Raw genomic sequence first — 20,684 nt, 5'->3', positions numbered from 1 at the left:
ACATGGCTTTCTATCTACAATTGTTGACAACATCTAGATGCATTGCTTTCATTTATTACCACAGCTATTACTGGCACTACTATTACTAAGGTTCATCTGACTTTCAGTCAGAAAAATAGAAAAACAATATAAAACACCACAATGACAAACTCCAAATATGCATACAGCATGCTAATTTTCCCTTCTTTCATAGAAACCTCTCTGCTGTAATGCAGTGCCAACATTATTGTATTAGAATTTGAAGGAAACAGTTTAAACCTAGAGTTTAAAGCTACAGTTAGTAGCTGCACTCTATCACAGAGTTAAGTCCTGTCAGCTTCCAATAATACACTGCTTCTAAAAATACATCTTGCTTCAAAGTTACTCAGGATCACTAGAAACCACTTTCCTTTTGTAACATTACAAAGGAACCTGCATTTTAATACATGGTATTCTCCCCAGCTGAAAGTTTTGAAGTAGCTCTGTTTTCTTTTTGAGACTGAACAATCAATAACTTTGTACATTATTTGTAAAATAAATGCTGTGTTTATCTGGAGTTACTCGTTAAGAAATGCCTCTGTAAGAAAAGAGTGAAGCCACACAGAAAATGTAATATACAAGTAAACAAATAATCAGTGCACAAAAGACAGGTGCTTCAAGTGGTTATACTGATGCAAGGGAGAAAAAAGTTGGTCCTCAAGGGATACAGCAAAAAAGCCTCAAGGCAAAAAGCAGAGGCTGCCTTTAGAGCAGAAATCTACAGTTCCTCTGAAGAAGAACAAGATGGATGACTGCTAGCATTGTTATATTCTTGTGTTTACTTAAATGTAGTACCTCTTTCAACTGATGACGTTGAGCTGATGATGTGGAACACTGAAAGAGTTCAGTAAATCTCCCCCACCCCACCCCCCACCCCCAGCAAAAAAATGAAAAAGGTTATAACAGGTAGGAAAGGGTAGCAGAAGCTACTAGGACTCAGGATATTATAGATATGAACAAGCATGCCTTAATAACTTTTCTAATTTTACTGAGAACTCAACTACTGATAATCGTTTAGGGCTGAAGGGTTGGTTTGTTTTTAACCTGTCATTTTGTATCACGGCATTTGCAGTTTAGCAATTTGTCAAAATAAAGGTTATGCAAACACAAAACTGTTTAAACTCATTCTAATATTATAATGGATAGTGATTGTTTTATACTAAAGCTGTTTAGTTTTTTTGGTGTTTTTTAAAAAGTCAAAATAGGCAATGAATTGTTTGCAGCAGTCCTTACCTCCTCTGTGGACTACGGTTCTGAGAGAACTCTGAATCACTGTCCTTTGATGTTGGAGAACCCTTATATGTATAAAAAACATCCTCGGTTTCAGTAATATAACTAATCTCATTTGTAAGGTTATCTACAGACGAGTGTCGTGGTTTACGAATTTCATGACGTAGTCTAGGACTCCGCCTTAAAAATAAGGAACATAAACACAATTTGGAAGGTCAGAATAATTAATTCAAAGTGAAAATTCTATCCTATTGCAATCCACGTTCCAAAATCTTGATGACAAGTCTACAAGTCTCACTTTAAATAATCAATTTTTAAATACTTGGTATGGTATACTAGGCAATCATACACTACTAGGTTCAGTACACTGAACTGATTTGTTTTTTTCACCTCTCTAAAATGCCACCTATATTGTTAAAGTTCTAATCATAAGACAATTCAGGTTGGAAGGGACCTATGGAAATCATCTAGTCCAACCTCCTGCTCCAAAGCACAGTCAGCTGAGGTCAGAGTAGGCTACTTAATATCCAGTCAGATCTCAAAATACTTGAAGGATGGAGACTGCACAGCTGCTCCAAGCAACCACTGATCAACCGTCCTTGTGAAACAGTTTTTCTTTATGTTCAGACAAAGCCTGTCTTTTTGCAACATACACCTGTTGCTTCATCCTCCCCATCCTGCAACACTGAAGAACCTGGCCTCATCCTCTAGCTAGCCTCCTCCTCTGTATTGCCAGGCTGTTATTAGGCATCTGGGAAATGCTTGCTTCTCCAGGCTGAACAAATGCAGGTGTCTCAGCCTCTACTCATAGGGCAAGTGGTCCAGTCTCCTGAATACCTTGGTGGCTGGTGACCTTTGCTGAGCTTGCTCCAGTTTGTCAGTGTCTTTTTTGTATTAGAGGACACAAAAATGGCTGCAGCATTCTAATAAGGTCTAATGAATGCCGAGCAACACGGGGATAATCACTTCCCTTGATCTACCATCCATGCTTCTGTTAATACTGCCAGGTTGCTATGGACTTTGCTGCCACAGCACACCAGATAGGCAGCAAGCTGTTACATGAGCTATGAAGATTACCAGGTCTTTCTCCAGACAGTTCATCACAGACAATACTGTTGCACTTGGTTCTTCCTTCACAGGACTTTTCATTTGTCTTTATTGAATTTCATACAGTTCCTATTGGCCCATTTCTTCAGACTATTAAGGTTCCTTTCAATAGCAGCCCTGCCCCCAAGCTAATTGACTCATCCCCCCAGTTTGGTGTCCTCTGCAAACTTTATGAGCAAGCACTCCATTGCCTCCTCCAGATCACAAAGATGTTACGCAGGACAGGCCCCAGAATAGACCCCTGCAGTATTCCACTTGTTATCCAGGTAGAGTACAACTCACAAACAACTCCCCTCTAAGTCTAGTCATCCAACCATCTTGTTTTTTTAAAAACCACCTTGTTGTCCACCCTTCCAGAACATGTAGTCTTAGATTGGGTATAGTATTTTGGCAGACAGTATCAAAAGCCTTCCTAAAGTTGAGGTGACACCCACTCATCTCCTGTCATCATACATATTCTCAGAATAACAATGTTTGAATGTATACATACACACTACATAATTATTCTGCTAGAGTACACACAATTAGAGAAGGTAGGAGGCTGGAAGGTATGGGAAAGGCTGAAACTGCATTTACCAGTTAGGGGTAACAGGAGGTGATCGAGAAGGAAGGCTTTTGGTCTCTAGATGCTCAACAGATAAAGATCGCCTCATAGATGGGTTCCAAACCATCCCACCTATAACTTTTCTGCAGTACTGGCTGTTTACAGACCTGCAAAGAAATAAAAAAACTGTATATGAATCATTTTGCATAGAAAACTTAAACGAAATTAAATAAGTTTATGAAAGTCAGTTTTATAATTCATGTGTTTTAAAGGGTCCCCTGTGCTTACCCTCCTTACTTATGCATTTGCATTCTCACAGAGCCATTTGGTGTCCTTCACTTGTGGCAATAAAACTGCTAGTCCTTGCAACAAAGCTAATCACAAGCTTGGGTAAAAATAACTTTTTCTGAAAGTTATTTTTAACCCAATTGTGTTTAAGAAGATGGAAGGGAAAACAGGAAATTCAGTATGTCCTATTGGCACTAAACCAAGTGCCTGACAAAACATCAGGTTCAAATACAGGCAAAAGATTCTAAATATTCTCTGTTAAAGCTCATAAATGGGTAACAATTCACTAATGGTTTCACTGAGCACAGGACTACTTTAACCATCAACCTGCTGCCTCAGCAAATAAGAGCTACAACATACCATGCTCCATTTCCAGAAGGAAGCCACATTTGAGTGATGTGTTCCTTACTGGAATAAACCATTAGGGAGAGATCTGACGTGAAAAGGGAATCTCCGAGTCTGGACTGCTTCTTTTGACAAGAACCTAATAAGATAAGGGTTGCATCCAAACCAGAACCTCAGCTAGGAAAGCAATAAAATTATCTTACTGGTTGAATCATACAGCATAAAGATATTTTTTTTAAGTGGACTGAAATTGAGAAACTTTTATGCATGTTTTTACACAACATCTCGCAAGACAAGCAGAGAGATGAGTTGCCCATACTCAGGTTTACAGGTCTAGGATTTCTCATGGGAAAGAAGCAATTTATGAGTTACAGAGAAAGCACCTTTGTCTTGCTAAGTCCTGAGCTGTATGTAATGGGCAGCTGGGACAGCAGAGTATTTGAGGACTTTGCTGTAGAGCTGAAATGTCTCAATTTTACATAGCATTAAAAAAAAAAAAAAGTTGTTTATGCTGTGGATATTATTCATGCTAATATCAAACCTTTGCATGGTACTGCTTTTTGTTTATACAAGTAAAAGAAAAAGCAACCCAAAGGTTTTTTTTTATATATTTGGAAGTATTTTACAAATCTTGTTCATGATTTTAAAGCAAAATAATTCCTTCATCTTTTAAACGTATATTTTTAAAGCTTCTCCCAGTTTAAAAAAGGGGAAAAACTTAATATGAACATCTAAAAATCAGCTTACCCATGTATGTTTTTAAGTTTAATAAACACACAGCCCACGAACTTCAGTGAAAGCTTTTGCCTGTATTATCTATTTTATTTCTGTAAGTCTTCTGAATACCAATGACAAGGCACCAATTGCTCTACTCTTCTTCAAACAGAGTTTTTTCAAAGAAACCTTATATGAGTGGAGTGGAGAGGGAGAGTGGAAAAAGAGGATGTATTACAAAAAAATGCATCTTGAAGAAGTCCACGTATTTTTATTATTCAGCTTTCTATTTTTACAAGTGCCTGTTCATGCATTTTGCAATGCAGGTGTCTTTTGAGGAGCATTGCAACTCATGTGATAAAAGTCAGAGCCCTAACCCTTAACCCCTAACTCTGACCACAGAATGATTTTAACAATATATTCTCTAGATATTTCAGTTAAGGTGGCAATCTCCTGAACTCCAAGTAGCTGCTCTTCATATGTCAAACACAAGCATATTGCTCAGCAAACACACTGAGAGGCTGCCAATGCCTTTCTGGAATGGGCTGTAATATCTTGAGGTGCCAGTTCCTTGCTCCTATCTATTACCAAGCTTATCCTTTGTGAAAAAACAGGTAATTTTTAGCTTTTGAGCAAGGAATGAGAATGTGCCTGGGAGAGGTTATCAGCATTCAGTCTAGAAACACTGAATAAACTTATGTCTCAGAATCTGGGAGATGTGATTCAGCCTGCCTTTAGAATAAGGCTTACAGGTGATTTATACAACTCAGCAGCCTAATTTAAATGAAATTCCACTGGCACCTTACACTAAGAGAATCTAGAAGGGCACAGTCACGTGCAAATAAATTTTACTAAAGGGTTGCAAGAGATCAACTATCTGAACTGATGCAATAAATGCTAGGATAACTGCCTCATATGAGTGTAAAAGAACACAGTACAAGAAAACCACAAATTTCAGAGGAAAACCTGTGATACTTAAGGTGATAAAACCTGAATGTAACCCCCTTCAAATCTGACAGAAGATGAAAAGGACTCTTTTCATCCAAGTCAATCTTAAAATCTCCAGACTTGTACCGTGTGGTTGGTGGGATTTTTATGTGCACACGTGTGTGTTTGGGTTTTCAAGAGGTTTTGTTTCTTTTTCTGAATGCAAAATTTTGTTCCCTTTCATAAGAGAGAATGCAGAATCCCCTTTTTTGGTTGCATATCTTCCATATAAGCTCAGAGCCATCCTTAAAAAGGAACGTGCTGTCCTGTATATTCCACAATCACAAACAAGTAGGAAAGCAAAATTTTTCAATATGTGACAGATGATTTTGAAGTGACTTGTTCACAACTTTTCTTAAATCTTTTGAGAAAATAATTTGCTAAGTGACAGTGACCAAGTTGATAAGAACTTGGAATTTTCCAGAATTGTTGCTTCTTATGTGCTTTTAGCAGTCTCTGCTAGTAAAGGTTGCTGAGTCACTTCTGCCTCACATAGATCCTAACTTTCACACTTGTTGCTGCCATAAATATGGCCAAAGGATGTAGTAGTAGAGAGGACATCATTAAGCTGATGGAAAATATCACAGTCCACAGTTTTCCCTAGAGATTCCTTAAGAGCCTAAATAAGCAATTCACCAGAGATAATGCCTGAGAACATGAAATTACTTGAAAATAAGTCTTTCTTAGTAACTCAGTTCAACAATGAGAACTATACTGCATGTTACATGTTATTAAGCAATTGTAACAGTAAATTTGTTGAAAATCAAATGTCTGGTAGAAACTGGAATGATATTAAAATGGTACCCTTTGGAACTCATACTGGTTTCTTTTTTAATATCACAAGGACTGTGCAATACCTGTGTGTGCACACACAAGCATCAGGATTTTGCAAATTTGACAGAAATAAAGGACTCCAGGATGTGACAATCCTACAAGCTTTGAGAAAGTCACTTCCTCAAAACCTTCAACTATAGGAAGAACAAGTTCATACCACTCCATAGAGGAACTAATTCTCAAAATATACATCTGTAAAACAGTACAAAATTAGATTACTTTAGTACAACTACTTGTTTTCACTTGTTTGAGCTATGATATAGTACTAGATGAAAATAGGAATTCCACTCCAGCAAAGAACATTTTCTTTTTTCCAGCAGAAAGCATTCTATCAGCCTTCTTACTGTTGGACAGCCCTCACGGGTTAACTGCTTCACGTACAAGCAATACAAGTCCACATGGTATGAATTTCTGCAGTATCTAAAGAGATGTGACAGTCTGAAAAGCCAGAGAGCCAGCAAAGTCTGGGAAGCTATCTGAAGTATGATGACATCACTCAAAAGTTAAAGCTTATCCAAATAAGAAAAGAGCATCAGTCTGACAAATTAAATGTAAAGTTAAACTGTTAAGGGAACACACGGCAAAAGAAAAAACACAGAGTCACACTGTCCACAAACAAAAAGAGAACAAAAGACTTCTCCAAAAATCATCAGAACAAACGGGTTTCTAGAGAGCCTACAGATTATCAAAAGACCAAAGAATGCTCAAAAATCTCACATGTAAGAGCAATGACTTAAGACTTTCTTTTTCATTCACTATTGATACGAAAGATTTTTGGTATGTTTCATGACATTTTTTTTCAAGGGCAGGGGGAGACAGGACATGGATATAACAGGCTACACATGACGAGACATTTTAGCTGAACTGCTGATAAAAATCACTGAGACTGATACTTATCAAAATTCTAAAAGCCTTGAAGATGAAACAGCAGCATTACTTGAGTATAACCTCCCACTTTAGTGATTTAATCTACTCAAGATTTCAAAAAGGCATTTGACAAGGTTCCTTAAACCCATAGAGAAACTAAGAAGCTAGGGAAAGTGTCCTCTCACTTGGAGGAATTACCTGTTCACTTGTGACAGAAAAGAGAATAGAACAAAAATGTTTCAGGTTTATAGTGAAAAAAGATCAGCACTGAAGTCAGAGGGATGTGGGGGGGGGGGGGCTCTTCTGCTCAACATACTCACTAGTGATCTAGAGAAAAGAGCGAACAAAGTTTGCTGAAGATATTAATCACACAGGATGGCAAAAATAAAGGTCAATTGTGAAGAAATGCAGGACATTCTAATGTCAAGTGACTAGACAATAAGATGGCAGATGAAGTTTAATGAAGTTAGGGCACAGTTGGCACATATGGGAAGGCACAATCCCAAATTCATATAGCAAAATAACAGGCTCCGAGTAGCAGAACCCAACAAGGCAACTATAAGACTAAATGTCACAAAAGTGGTATCTTGAACACTTGGATGGGACAAGGGTTTTCATCTCGATGACAGTATTAAATGGTTGGTATGATGCACTCCAGAAATCAACCTAACACATTAAACAGAATGTGTATATGACACTAAGGGGTAAACAGTTCAAAACAAATCTGTTCTGCAGATTCTCTTATTGAATCATTAGCTACATGACATTTTTACTTTCTAGTGTTTATATACCTCAAACTGAAACAGCAAGTTGAAACAATACCAGTAAAACTTATATTTGAATGTCTTTCTAGGAAATTATAAGAAACGTTCTATTGTAATGATACCACGTTGCAGAAACTGAAGTCACAGCTATATAACTTGTCAAATGCTTCACATACAGGCTGGGACACAGCTGTGAGCAGAACTGAACTCTTGTCACTCCAAGTTGAGCTATCACTTAGACAGGTGCTCCCATTCCCATTACAAAGCAAAACATGCTTTCACACAATACTTACTTTGCTGGATTTCTAGAACCCAGCGTCCAATAATGTGACAATATCTTTTTTTCATGAGGTAGGGACTTCTTTGCCTGAAAAAACGTGTGATGCTCTACACAAGATTTCCATAGATTCTTGCATGCTCTGTAATTTAACATGTTGAAGGCAACAATATGCTCTCTGGATTCATTCTGAAACAGTAGGAAATAACACATTTCAATATATACAAGCAGATCAAACACAGTAAACAAGCTCATAAAAAAACCCAATAAAATTACTTTTAGCTTAAATAGGAAAAAGGCATTTAGGGAAACAAAAAATCAGCATATAGTAGATTTTGAGCTGGAGATGGCCAAAATAGCCCCATGACCATATGAAGTTCTAAACTGCAAAACAGACACTTCAAAAGTTTAAGCAATACTGAAAAACTATTAAGTTTTTTAGTTCCTAATCTTTACAGTGTTAACAAAATAAGTCTTAAGTGGTGAAGATTTTGTATATACAGGTGAAATATTAAGTAGCTAAATATAGTTTCAGGTTTCCAGTCAGATCTTGACCTCCTATGACAAACAAAATTCTTTTACACATTCTATTACGGGTGCAAAGGAAAAAAAAAAAAACTCAAACTTCGAATTCAAACTCTTCACATCATCACAGAACGGTTGGGATTGAAAGGGACCTCTGGAGATCATCTAATCCAACCCCCTGCTAAAGCAGGTTCCTCTAGGGCAGGCTGCACAGAATCATGTCCAGAGGGGTTCTGAATGCCTCAAGAGAAGGAGACCCCACAGGCGTCTGGGCAGCCTGTGCCAGTGCTCAGTCACACTCAGAGTTAAAAAAAAAAACGCCCTTTGCATAAGGCTTCAGTTCTACCATGTTCTTTCAAGACCCACAGTATGCAAAAAGCATCTGCTTGATAGTCTTCTAGAAGACACTAAAGATGTTAACAGTGATCCATCCTGGGGGAAATAAAGTAGCTGTGATGGGACTGGAGCTGCTGCTACTGCTGTTCAGATCCAGTCCCTCCTTTCTGGATGGTAACATGAGACCACAATGAGGAGATCAAAAGAAAGCAGAATACAAAGCTTGTTTGTCTTGGTTGTTGTTGTCTTGCAAACTCTTACTTGCAATTTCAGTGCCAAAGTGCCAGTGAAACACAGTTGTAACAATTGTGCCACCCGCATTAATGTCCTTACCAACTGTAGTACTTGTTGAGCTATTTCAGATCCCAAGAGTTTTGCACAAGATGTTTGCAGCTATTTCTATTTCTCTTTTGCACAAGAAAGCAGAATGAAGAGTAAAGCAAAGAGGAGAAAGGAAGGTAACATGACACCCGAGTTAATTGCCATTACAGCTCAGCACTGCAATAAAAAAAGCAAGTTTTTGATTTAATCACTCATCTTTTCCTGCTGTCCTGCGTTATGACCGAATTTTGACAACCGAGCATACCATTAGGCTGGCAACCATCTCAGTAAATCTGTCTTTCTAGCTCATACTTTGGAGGAAGTCAGGATTTGGGTCGCAAAGCCTTTTTATTAAAGAACTCAAAGATCTAACAAAGGTCTCTCTCATACAGCCCAGCAAGAAATCGAGGTCCCAACTGTGTAACACCTTGACTTCTAGTTGCCAATGTCCTTTGGTTTGTTCACAGGAACAATCTTGCTGGGAAGTAACTACAGAACATTTTGTCTGGAATATGCGGTATTTTTCTTGTGTTCTTGTAATGTCTAGGCAACATTTTACAAATGCTATGTATCAGAGATCAATGCCACGTTCTGCATATCATTTTATGACTGGTGCTATGACTTAAGCCGCTATTTTAAAAAACCAGAGAGAATCTCAAGATAACGATAAAAAGGATTTGCCTCTTGATTTCACATACACACTGTAAAACAGTTAACTGATTGAAATCTTTCAGGATTGTTTTCCCTATATCTATTAAAATATATTTTAATTTTTTTTAAATAGGGTTTTTTAAGCAGCAGGGTTTGTTATTTGAGCCTTATGCATAATGGAACCAATTAATGTTTGTCAGTTTGCCACAGTAGCTTCTAATTAGCTTATATAAAATAAAGCATGCAAGCACCATGAAATTTTAGCTCAGAATTTCTTGCAATATAAGAAGCATATATCACTTAAAGATTTAACAACAAATGGATTTCTGCCATACTCTCCGTTGGCTGAATACCACTTGAAGTGTTTTACTATTCCAGAAGACAAATAAAAGAAAGCACTGGCCTTTCAATTGCTACACAAATTAATCCAAACATCTCAATTACACTGAAAAGCCATAGTGTAAAGTTAAAAAAATAATGTTAGATTAATTTATTAAAATGTAAAGTTTGAAAATAGAAATGAAACTTGTCAATATCATAGGTGTGTTCTTCCCCACTGTTGTCACAAAACCTTTTTAGCAGCTTTTAAGTGGGCTAAAAGTCTAAATATGGACTTAAAGTAGGATAAATACTTTCAGAAGTTTCAGAAAAACTCGGTCTATTTTTAGATTAACAAAAGGTTTTGTTAACATAACCATCTGGCTCACTAACAGGCCACCTTGCAAACTGCACTATTAAATCTATGTACTGTTTTAAAGGCGAAGACTTCTAGCGGGACCCAAGGATCTAATGCCCATCATACTTCCCAGCTCAAGTTCCAAAAGAACGGTATTTTAATAGTTCTCCAGAAAACAGTATTAGAGAAATTTATGGCCAGTTACGGTAAGGGAACAGTTCTCAATAGCTAAAGTGAGTGTCCTGCTCTTTCAGCACCAGGGAAGCTCTTTGTGTCAAATGTATGTCTATTCCATTCAGAGAATTTGAAAAAATATCTACAGCATAGCAAATAAAAATATATTTTAATATGCAGAACATGAAGTTGTTTTTAAGCATTAGATAAACAAATTGCAAATAACATTTCATTTCTGTCAGCTTTAAAGTGTTGCCTGTAAGCCAGCACAGTTCCTATTCCTACCTTAAATCTTGCACCCTTTACTAAATCTACGTATCATGAGCTTTTATAGCATCAGACATTCACTGATTCATCAGTCTTGCTCCCCAGTCCTTATGTAGCTGTTCAGCAGAAACAGAAACATTGCATACTTCTGTCACGTAGCTGATCAACAGACTGAAGCAGTGGGAAGGTAAAAGAGGTGGCGAGTAGCAGGGAGAGAGTGAGATAAGGTAAGATGAACCTTCAGAACAGGGGCATAAGGAAAGAAAAAAGGAGTAAGAGAAATAAGGAGAATAAATCAATGAAATACGGCACATCTCAGATGACTGCAAATTCACAGCCTTTGAGAACTTTCTGTAGATTTTGTTAAGAAATCTCCATATGACATGCAAAACTGAAGTGTGATAGCATTGTTAATATCTTTAATAAAAATTTGCCTATGAATATGTAGTATCTGCTCTGCTTTCCCCACATTCTTCCATCTTCCTTACTTTCAGGCCCATTTACCTATTTTCTCCTGTACTTCCAAGCAAAAATCTGATCACTCAAAAGACTGACAACACCTGTCATCTGCCCTCACAAACCCCTTGATCAACCCACAGTTCTGGAGAAAACCTCTAGTAGTACAGCTGCGCCCTCACTCCCTTGCCATTGCAAGAGCAAGCTTTTCCAAGCAATACCACTGAAGTACTGCAGGCGTGCTGCCCTAAATTTCAAGCAAAGGGAGCTAACTGACCAGTATGGACATACCTAGAGATTTAATAGCACGCCTGGTCTCCTTTTTCATGTCTACTGAGATACACTGATGAGGTACACTCATATTACTGTCCGCTGTTACTGATCACTCTCAGAGAGTCCTGTTCCTATGTTTACTCTAAAGACACATTTGGAAATTGCTGTCCGTACACTTGCCCATATTTGTATACTTGAAGATATTTAGAATTTTAAAATGTCTACTTATCAGTGAATTTTTAATCCACCAATCTAGAATAAGGTAATACTTGCAAGTGTAATACAATTACACTGAGTGTAATACAAATACAATTACACACACAACTTAGTAGACTGGTTTGCCAACAACTCATTTCTTCATACAGTGATATATATGAACACACTGAGACAAGCCTGCATATAAACAACCTCTTTAGAAACTTACAGCTTGGCTTGCAGATAAAAAAACGTATTTAGAAACTTACAGCTTGCAAAAAACTTAAGACCCCTCTACAGTGCATTAGGACATAACTCTCTCAGAAGAGAAAGTGTCATTTGCACATGCTGTGTGTGTCTGTATTAGTGCAGTAACACTACCTCTAGATATAACTTTGTTTACACATAAGCCCTGAAAAGTAAGAATGTGTACATGCATGCACAGTCCTCAAATTTGGAAGATAAGCACCAAAGGACAGGGGGGAAAGATGAAATACCTCCTTTTCGGTAAAAAAGCTTTCCTAGCAATCTGTCTTCAGCAGGCCTTCTAACCAATGGGGGTCAGAGGGTCTTCTTGTAACACACCTTTAAGAGCTCATTTACTACTGGAAAGAGCTTCCATAAAGTTTAGGTGTAAGATAACACTTACCTTTTACTATCTATTTGAGTTTCATCCTCAACTGAATTAAAATATTTATATATCTGCTGGTCACTAATTTCTGTATTTTTTTCGTCATATCAAATAGTCCCTTCTCTTTGTAAAAAGATGCCTTAATTTATCTGTTCATACTGTGGCAGCACAATACTGTAAACAAGATTTCTTTTCCCTTATTACATTGAGTAATATATTACAACTGCTCTGCAAAAACCATACAGCATTCAGAAGACTACTCTTAACAGCAGAAAAAATTAACATCAGTTTCATGAGGTATCTTCACATATTTTGCCAACTTCTAAAGCCCTGCATGTTATGTGCAGCAGAAGGTGCACTATTGCCCTTTCCAACCTCAAGTCTTTCAGCTGCAGAGCTCTCCTTTTCACCAGAAACCCTCCTTGCTCCCAGAACTCTGAGCCCCATAAGCAGAAGGGACCTCATAACGTCCTCATAGATGGGATAAGCAGCTGTTTAGTAGATTCACTGCACTAAGAAACTTTACAAAACATCAAAGAGAGCAGCAAATGCTAGCAAGAAAAGGGAATTATGCTAGGTTACTAAATACTGTAGAAAGGATTAAGATACGCATTTCCCCCAGGTCTCCAAGGGAGAAGAAACCTGCATGGGAACGACGCAGTCCAAGAGACTGAATGTGGAAGGATTCAGTATTGGAAAGGAAACAAACACGGGAAACACAGTGAGGATAAGGAGACCGCAACAGCAGTAGCAAGTTAAGAAAACAGAATTTCAAAGGCAAGTTACCACAACAGAGCCTTTTGATCAGCATTTTGTTGTCTTCACATTTAAGGCAAAAAAACTTAACATGACCACTTGAGCAAAATAAAATTAAATGACTACTTACATGTTTTTGCCGTTGTTGTATAAAAAACTTTTTCCTTTTAAAGGAAATTTTTAATATGTTCACCCTAGAAGAAACAGACCATGAAATACTAAGCAAAGTTTAGAAGTATAAAACAATAAAAAATAATACCAATTACAGAAAGCCTAAAAGATTATAGCTGATACATATTCAATGAATAACATGCAGCTCATCTCCTGTGTTGAGTGGCAAATAGATGTCAAGAAACTCAAAGAAAAAATTTTAGCTACGAAGGAAAGTCCTTTTTAAAATTGAGGTTCTGCCTCATTTACTCTTTAAATAGTTCACACTGCAATTCTCTCCCACCAAATCTATTCTTGCAGCAAAAACTTGATGACATCCTTTACTAAGCTGCACAAATGTTAAATGTGTCAAGTCTGTGTAACTTAAGAATCATATGACAACTGTGACTAAAGGAACAGAATTTAAGACCCTAATGACACAACAGAGTTGGTCATACAACATCTGAAATTCCCCAGAGACTTCACACAATTGGTTTCATAACATGAAAAATACCATGTACTTATATTAATAGCTAAAAAGCACTCAATAAAATCATAATTGTAGAAGGATGAAAACCATAAGAATGAGTATTAGTATATTTTTTCACTTAAATTATTAACATTGCTACATAATTTATGTGGTAAATTTATACAGAACTAAACACCTCTTTTCTACATACACATAGTGGGAATAAAGATTTTTAAGGTAAGGACTAGAATTAGAACTGGTCCTTAAGCAATTTTTATTTTAATTATATGTTTATCAGTTTTGCTAAATTAAACAAAACTTCTAGGTTCCCACGCACATCCCAACATCAAAACAAGATGCACCAAAGAGAAATCATGCCTGAACAACCTCATAGGCTTCTATGATGAAATGGCTGGCTGGGTAGATGAAGGGAGAGTGTGAGGGAAGAGTGTTGTCCACCTTGACCTCAGCAAGGCTTTTGACACTGTCTCCCACAACATCCCCATGGGCCAGCTCAGGCAGTGTGGGTCAGGTGAGCGGGCAGTGAGGTGGATCAAGACCTGGCTGATGGCAGAGCTCAGAGGGCTCTGATCAGCCCCACAGAGCTTGGCTGGAGACCTGTGGCTGGTGGTGTTCCCCAGGGGTCAGCACTGTCCAGTCCTGTTCAACCTCTTCATCAATGACCTGGATGAAGGGACAAGCGTACCCTCGGCAAGTTTGCTGATGATGCAGAACTGGGAGGAGCGGCTGACGCACCAGCAGGCTGCGCTGCCATTCAGCCAGACCTGGGCAGGCTGGAGAGCTGGGCAGAGAGGAACCTGATGAAGTTCAACAAAGGCAAGTGCAGGGTCCTGCACCTGGGGAGGAACAACCCCACGCACCAGCACAGGCCCGGGCTGACCGGCTGGAAGGCAGCTCTGCGGAGAAGGACCTGGGAGTGCTGGAGGACAGCAAGGTGCCCATGAGCCAGCAGGGTGCTCCTGGGGCCAAGGCGGCCAATGGGATCCTGGGGGGCATTAGGAGGAGGGTGGCCAGCAGGTCAAGGGAGGTTATCTTCCCCCTTTCCTCTGCCCTGGTGAGGCCACATCTGGGGTGCTGTGTCCAGTTCTGGGCTCCCCAGTTCCAGAGGGACAGGGAACTGCTGGAGAGGGTCCAGTGGAGGGCCATGCAGGTGATGAGGGGGCTGGAACATCTCCCTGATGAGGAAAGGCTGAGAGAGCTGGGCCTGTTTAGCCTGGAGAAGAGAAGACTGAGAGGGGATCTTATCAATGCTTACAAATATCACAAGGGCAAGTGCCAAGAGGATGGGGCCAGGCCCTCTTCAGTGGTGCCCAGTGACAGGACAAGGGGCAACAGGCACAAACTGCAGCACAGGCAGCGCCACCTGAACATGAGGGAAAACTTCTCTACTCTGAGGGTGACAGAGTGCTGGAACAGGCTGCCCAGGGAGGTTGCAAAGTCTCCTTCTCTGGAGACATTCTAAACCCACCTGGATGTGACTCTGTGCAACCTGCTCTGGGTGAACCTGCTTTAGCAGGGGGTTGGACTAGGTGACCTCCAACCCTGACTGTTCTGTGATTTGTTTAAAATACCTAAATTTTGTCTGCAATACTTCTGCTGCAATAACTGAAAGCCTACACATTTTGGAATAAGAAATCTGTGATTAGCTGGAATCATATGGAAGCCTTGGGAAAGCTATTTAAGGTCTGATCAAGTCATATCTGTCTTTAAAAGACACCATGAAAGAGTTTTGGAAGGTTGCTGCCAAAAGTCTCAGAATACTCTCACAAACTGATAATATTCCACAGCACCCTAGATCTCATCAGGTATGAACTACATTGAAGGTCCTCTCAGTTCTTAGCACAGTTTTTGCATCGCTCTCAGCAAGTGGGACAATGGCATATCATCAATTCTCCACCGCCCATGAGAGATGCACTTGTTAAAGAGCAATATCCTTCATTGATACAGAAAAGTGTATTTGACAGTTACAAACAAGAAAGATAATGGAATGAACAATCCTCACTTCCTTCACAAAACAGGTGGAAAACTGAACATGTGCCCATTTCTGAAAATGCTTTTCTCCATCAATTACAAAACGACAAAATGCCAGGAATTTCATTAACACTATTCTTTGGCAACCAGGCAAATTGTTGTACAAAAGTTAATGGAAAGTTTAAATCATACCCAACTCTCCTGTTAAACCAACTCTTGAAATATTTGTACCATTTGATTTCCTACCGCAAACAGCAATGATCTGTACGGCTCATCTAGAAGTTCTGGGTTCTGAATTTCAGTTGTATTTAATTAGATAGGACTCATTTATATATAAATCCTTTCTTAATCCTAGTGCTATTCTACCTGAACTAGTACTCAAGTTCTGTGCTTCTGGTTCTTTCTTACCATGTTTCTTGACTTAGATTAAAATTCAACAAAAAAATTTTAGGAGTTTTTCTCAGCTTACACAGTTGCTGTTGTAGTCTGTTCTTACCCTAACATAATGCCAGCAGAAATGCAGGACACAAAACTAACCTTGCAGACCAAGCAAAACACCCTCAACACAGTAACAAAAAGGTAGCCGCCATCCCAAAATACCAAAACTCTGTCAGTTCCTCTCCTCTCTCTACCTCCCTTTTTAAAAAAAATAAAAAAATAAAAATAAAAAAAAATCATTCACTGCATGACCACATAATCACTTCAAGCCAATTCAGGGCTTTAAGTCTCTATTTTGATTCTCCTCTAAGTAGAGCATCCCTCTGAATTCCATTCATTCTTCTTAAAGTACAACTAAACCTATTTAATTCAGTGACAAAGAACACTTACTAATCTGACAGTTTTATTTAACATTAACTAAAAATCATTTGCAATGTTACGCCTACAAATTGAGTGAATGTTCACATAGAGCAGAATCCTCCAAAAAAAAAAAAATAATCTAAGAGATTAAGGTATCAAAGGATTCAGATTTAAGAAGTGCTTGAAGATGCCACATCCAAAACATGATCTGAAGAGGATGCAGTTACTCTTATTCTAACTGGTGGCTCAGCTGCTTTTACCACTCACCAATGATCTGTCCAGTGAATATGCAACATTCCAAATCATTAAATTTCACGGTTTACTTGTAATATGCTCAATACTTTTAGCACATTAGTAATGATACATCTTTTGGGTCCCATATTCCTATCATTCACAAGGGTCAAAATAGATTTATTTTCACTTACTAGGCAACAGAATTAGTAATTTATGATTAAAATGGGAATTCTGTCATAGCACTTAGTACTAAACACTGTTATTTTTAACTTGAAGCAAAAATGTTTCTTTAGCTGTATGCCTGATATATTGCCATTGGAAGATTCAGCAAGAAAGATTCCATCAAATTTGCTATGTAAGACTGTTGAGTTGTTATTCAAATTTTAACTAGCAATTTAGAATGTATCCCTCCAGTAGTTTCTCTTGAAGTTTTCAAAGCAAAGAAACTGCATACAGTGAACAGCATTTAATACGTAACCTTAATTGCTGCTGATGTAGAGTGCTTGTACGTTTTTGCCATTAACATTTTACTTGCAAAACTAATATGGAAATTATTACAAAATAGTTGAGCATCCCCAAGAATAACTTTCCAGACCATATAAAATACTGTGTTAAATTCAGAGTTATTTTTAAATCTGTCTTGACTTGCACTGCCTCGGACTGATCAGTCAGCTCCTTACGTAGGTTGCCTTGACTGAAAATCTTCCTTTTGCAAAGGCAGTACTCTCACTGCCTCTGTTCCTGAAAACTTTTGGTCGTCTTTGACTACTACCATATCGTATAGTTGTATTGCTGTCATCCAGTAATACTGCAGAGTGTTTTATTTAGTTTTGGAAAGAATGCTTTGATGGCATTTGCTGCCACCTTGAGTTCTACAATGTTTATGGTGAAGCTTGCTCAGCCCATAGGAAAATCTGCTTACTACAAATGTTGTTACATAAAAAGCCTAAATATCTTTTCAATTATTTGAAGGGGGAGTTGTTTTGGGTTTTTTTGTTTTGCTTTTTTTCCCCTCATTCTCAGGTATATACTATTCTGTAAGAAATCTCCTTATCTGCACACCTTCAAGCCCAACCAAGATACGTTAAACCTCCAGGCACTACAGAAATATATCCTGCTTTGAGGTTTAAAAAGAAAATGAAAGTGTCTACCACAAATACAGCACAAGCTAGTCTGCTCTGGTGACCTTCTTTGTTTGCTTGTTTGGGGTTTTCTTGGGGGGAAGTGGGGGGGGGGGGGGGCAGGGCAGGGAATGGGCACCGTTCCTGCATAAATGATTATTACTAACTCATTCAAGAAGACAGAAATAAAACATCAAGAAGCTATCCCCCATGTAATGAGGTTTTGCCCCTTTCAAGTTGAGAAGATATTTTTAGAGAGGGAGAAGGAAAGCTTGGAACAATTGCTTTAGTTGTCAGCTGAAAATTTTGCTACTGAAACCTCATAGAGTGGAAATTATCTGAACTAAAAGGTCTGTGGGGTTTATTCCCCTCAGTTTCTGTTTGAAAATGAGAATAGTTTTTTGGGAATGATGTTTTAGTATTTGCATTTTATTCCTCTGTGCTATCCAGGAGTTACAGTAGCACCTGAAGTTGTGGATTCCTCCTGTCTTGTGTGCTATAAAGCTCTCTTTCCCTTCTCTGAAGAATTATATAGCCCTGGATGTTAAAATGCTATCACTATGGTTTTCAGGAATAACTATAATCCATTCATACCTTAGGTCACTAAGCTGGCAGAAGATGACTTGCAGAAGACATAAAACGTGCCTCTAGCTGGCAGTTTTTAAGACCTGAGCTGTTTAAAGCTGAAAGATTGACATATTAAAGGGCAGAACTCGGCACAAAGGTAAAATATAAAAGTCTTTCATGCTTTAGTGGGCATTAGAAATGGAAAAAAAACAAGATGTCACCATGCTGTATGAGAGTATTACTGACATTTAAGATGGTTAACAGTACATCCAAGTGAGCTGAAATCAACTCGCTGCAAAGAAAGAAAGAAAACTCAGGGACTGTGCAGAACATCTTCCACTAATATTTAAATTGAAACTGATTTTATTGCTTTCCTGTAGTAAATACCTGTTAGGTTGGGTGCATAATTAAAGGATGGAATGACTCGAATATTTAAGGAATATTGGCAAGAAGGACCTTTTTATATAATTAGGGGTGAAAAGCAAGCACAACGCATTAGAATGTACTTTTCTGTCATGATTAAGAACAGTATGATGGTATACTGAAAATGTTCTCCAGAGAAACTGTTATAAATTATGAGGAAATTATGCATAACATGATAAAGCTATACTTTATCAACTATACAATATAAATTAGTACTTTTGAAAGACTAGGAAAAATTCTTCCTGATCCTATCCATTAACCTTAAGGAAATGTCCAGCCTCCATGTAATTTCTAATTCATGTTATCATTTTTAGTATGGTATAACTAATAAAGCCCATAACTACTATAAAAAATTACAGCTTAACTAATTTCTAATGTCATTCATATTAAACTTTTCATGCTCACTGTTTCTTTGTAGAGATTATTTTCTACAGCACTATCATGCAATCTAACATTTTCAGTATCCTAGAATAACGCAAAGGTCTCTCCCCTGGAGACTCCAAAACTTGTTAATGTTATACAGCCTTGTTTGACAAAATTTTTAAATTTGTAATTTAAATTTATATACTTTATTTAAAATTAAAATTAATATTTAAATAAAATTTAAATAATTTAAACTCCAGTAAACCTGAAACTCTAAACAAGTAGTTTTACATTTCTTTTCCAATTATTTTTTTCCAATTTATCTTCTTGATGAATGACAGGATAAAATGATGAGACCATTAGCTGTCTAGCTTTACTAGTAATACTGATTTTTAAAAAGACATATTATTGGGTATAACAGCAGCAAATCTCTAAGACCACAGGGTCCTCCTAATCACGTACTCACACCTCTATGTGACTTAACTTGATCAAGACTTCAACACAGCACAAGGAGTTCAGAAGTCTTAAAGAATTAAAAGCCTAGACAACAGGTTTCATTTTTATCTCAGCACAAGGAAATACCATGATACTCCATATAGAAAAAATGTATGTATTGTAGGCTTCTTTGGGATAAATGTTAAAGAAAACATAGATAAGACTGAAATGACCAGACATAATTCTTTACTAGTAAAGGAATTTACCAGGGATAGAAGCTTGTGCAGATGAGTTTTCTATATACAGCAATTCCACCGGATGCAATCCCAATCATGAGATCTAGGTTATGGAGATCCTGCAAAAGAAAAAATACTGTAAGAACACAGACACAGCTTATGTCATTCCATTTACTTATAAATTAATTTTCAATATTTCTATATTCATATTGCTATCCTGAGGCAATGTCATGCATGTCTTTCCTTTGATGTTATCTACTAGGTATTATAAGCTTTCACTCTCTAAAACACATTGTAATGTTCGCCTTACTATACTAGATATTCTTTAGGTCAGAATTTTGGGAACTGAACACAAATGTCCTGATTCTAAGCTGTTTAAAAGATTAAATAATTCCTTATTTTTTCTTGAAAAGTCTTACCAACAAAGTCTGGGCAGAAGGCAACCACAATTCTGCATATAAGAGCATGCTAGAGGAACACACATGTATGGGAATATTTGATACACTAAACTGAATCCATTATTAACCAAAAACTGTGCATCAGCATAACATGCATAACTGGAAAAATGAATCCATAAATTTACAATCCTTTACAGGTATTGAGATACTCAAAAGGAAACACATGCTTCCATATAAGCAAACACTTGAGTTAAAAGAAGAT

The 20,684-nt window shown here is 37.8% G+C and overlaps 1 protein-coding gene across 4 annotated transcripts in view; it reads right to left on the bottom strand.

Moving 5' to 3' along the window:
- The window catches only part of PTPN3 (protein tyrosine phosphatase non-receptor type 3), a 132,628-nt gene that overhangs the window by 47,728 nt on the left and 64,216 nt on the right, over nucleotides 1–20,684 (bottom strand). For all 4 annotated transcript variants that reach the window (XM_055705144.1, XM_055705145.1, XM_027812005.2 and 1 more), the window contains 5 exons: nucleotides 20,055–20,143; nucleotides 13,367–13,430; nucleotides 7,992–8,164; nucleotides 2,932–3,066; nucleotides 1,252–1,428 (listed from right to left, as the gene is read on the bottom strand). In XM_055705144.1, coding sequence (XP_055561119.1) covers nucleotides 1,252–1,428; nucleotides 2,932–3,066; nucleotides 7,992–8,164; nucleotides 13,367–13,430; nucleotides 20,055–20,143 — 638 coding nt within the window. The remainder of the gene's footprint in view (nucleotides 1–1,251; nucleotides 1,429–2,931; nucleotides 3,067–7,991; nucleotides 8,165–13,366; nucleotides 13,431–20,054; nucleotides 20,144–20,684) is intronic.

The sequence above is a fragment of the Falco cherrug genome, chromosome 3 (assembly GCF_023634085.1).
Source record: "Falco cherrug isolate bFalChe1 chromosome 3, bFalChe1.pri, whole genome shotgun sequence".
NCBI lineage: Eukaryota > Metazoa > Chordata > Aves > Falconiformes > Falconidae > Falco > Falco cherrug.
The sequence above is the reverse complement of the archived record's forward strand: the minus strand, read 5'-3'. Positions and strand labels throughout refer to the sequence as shown.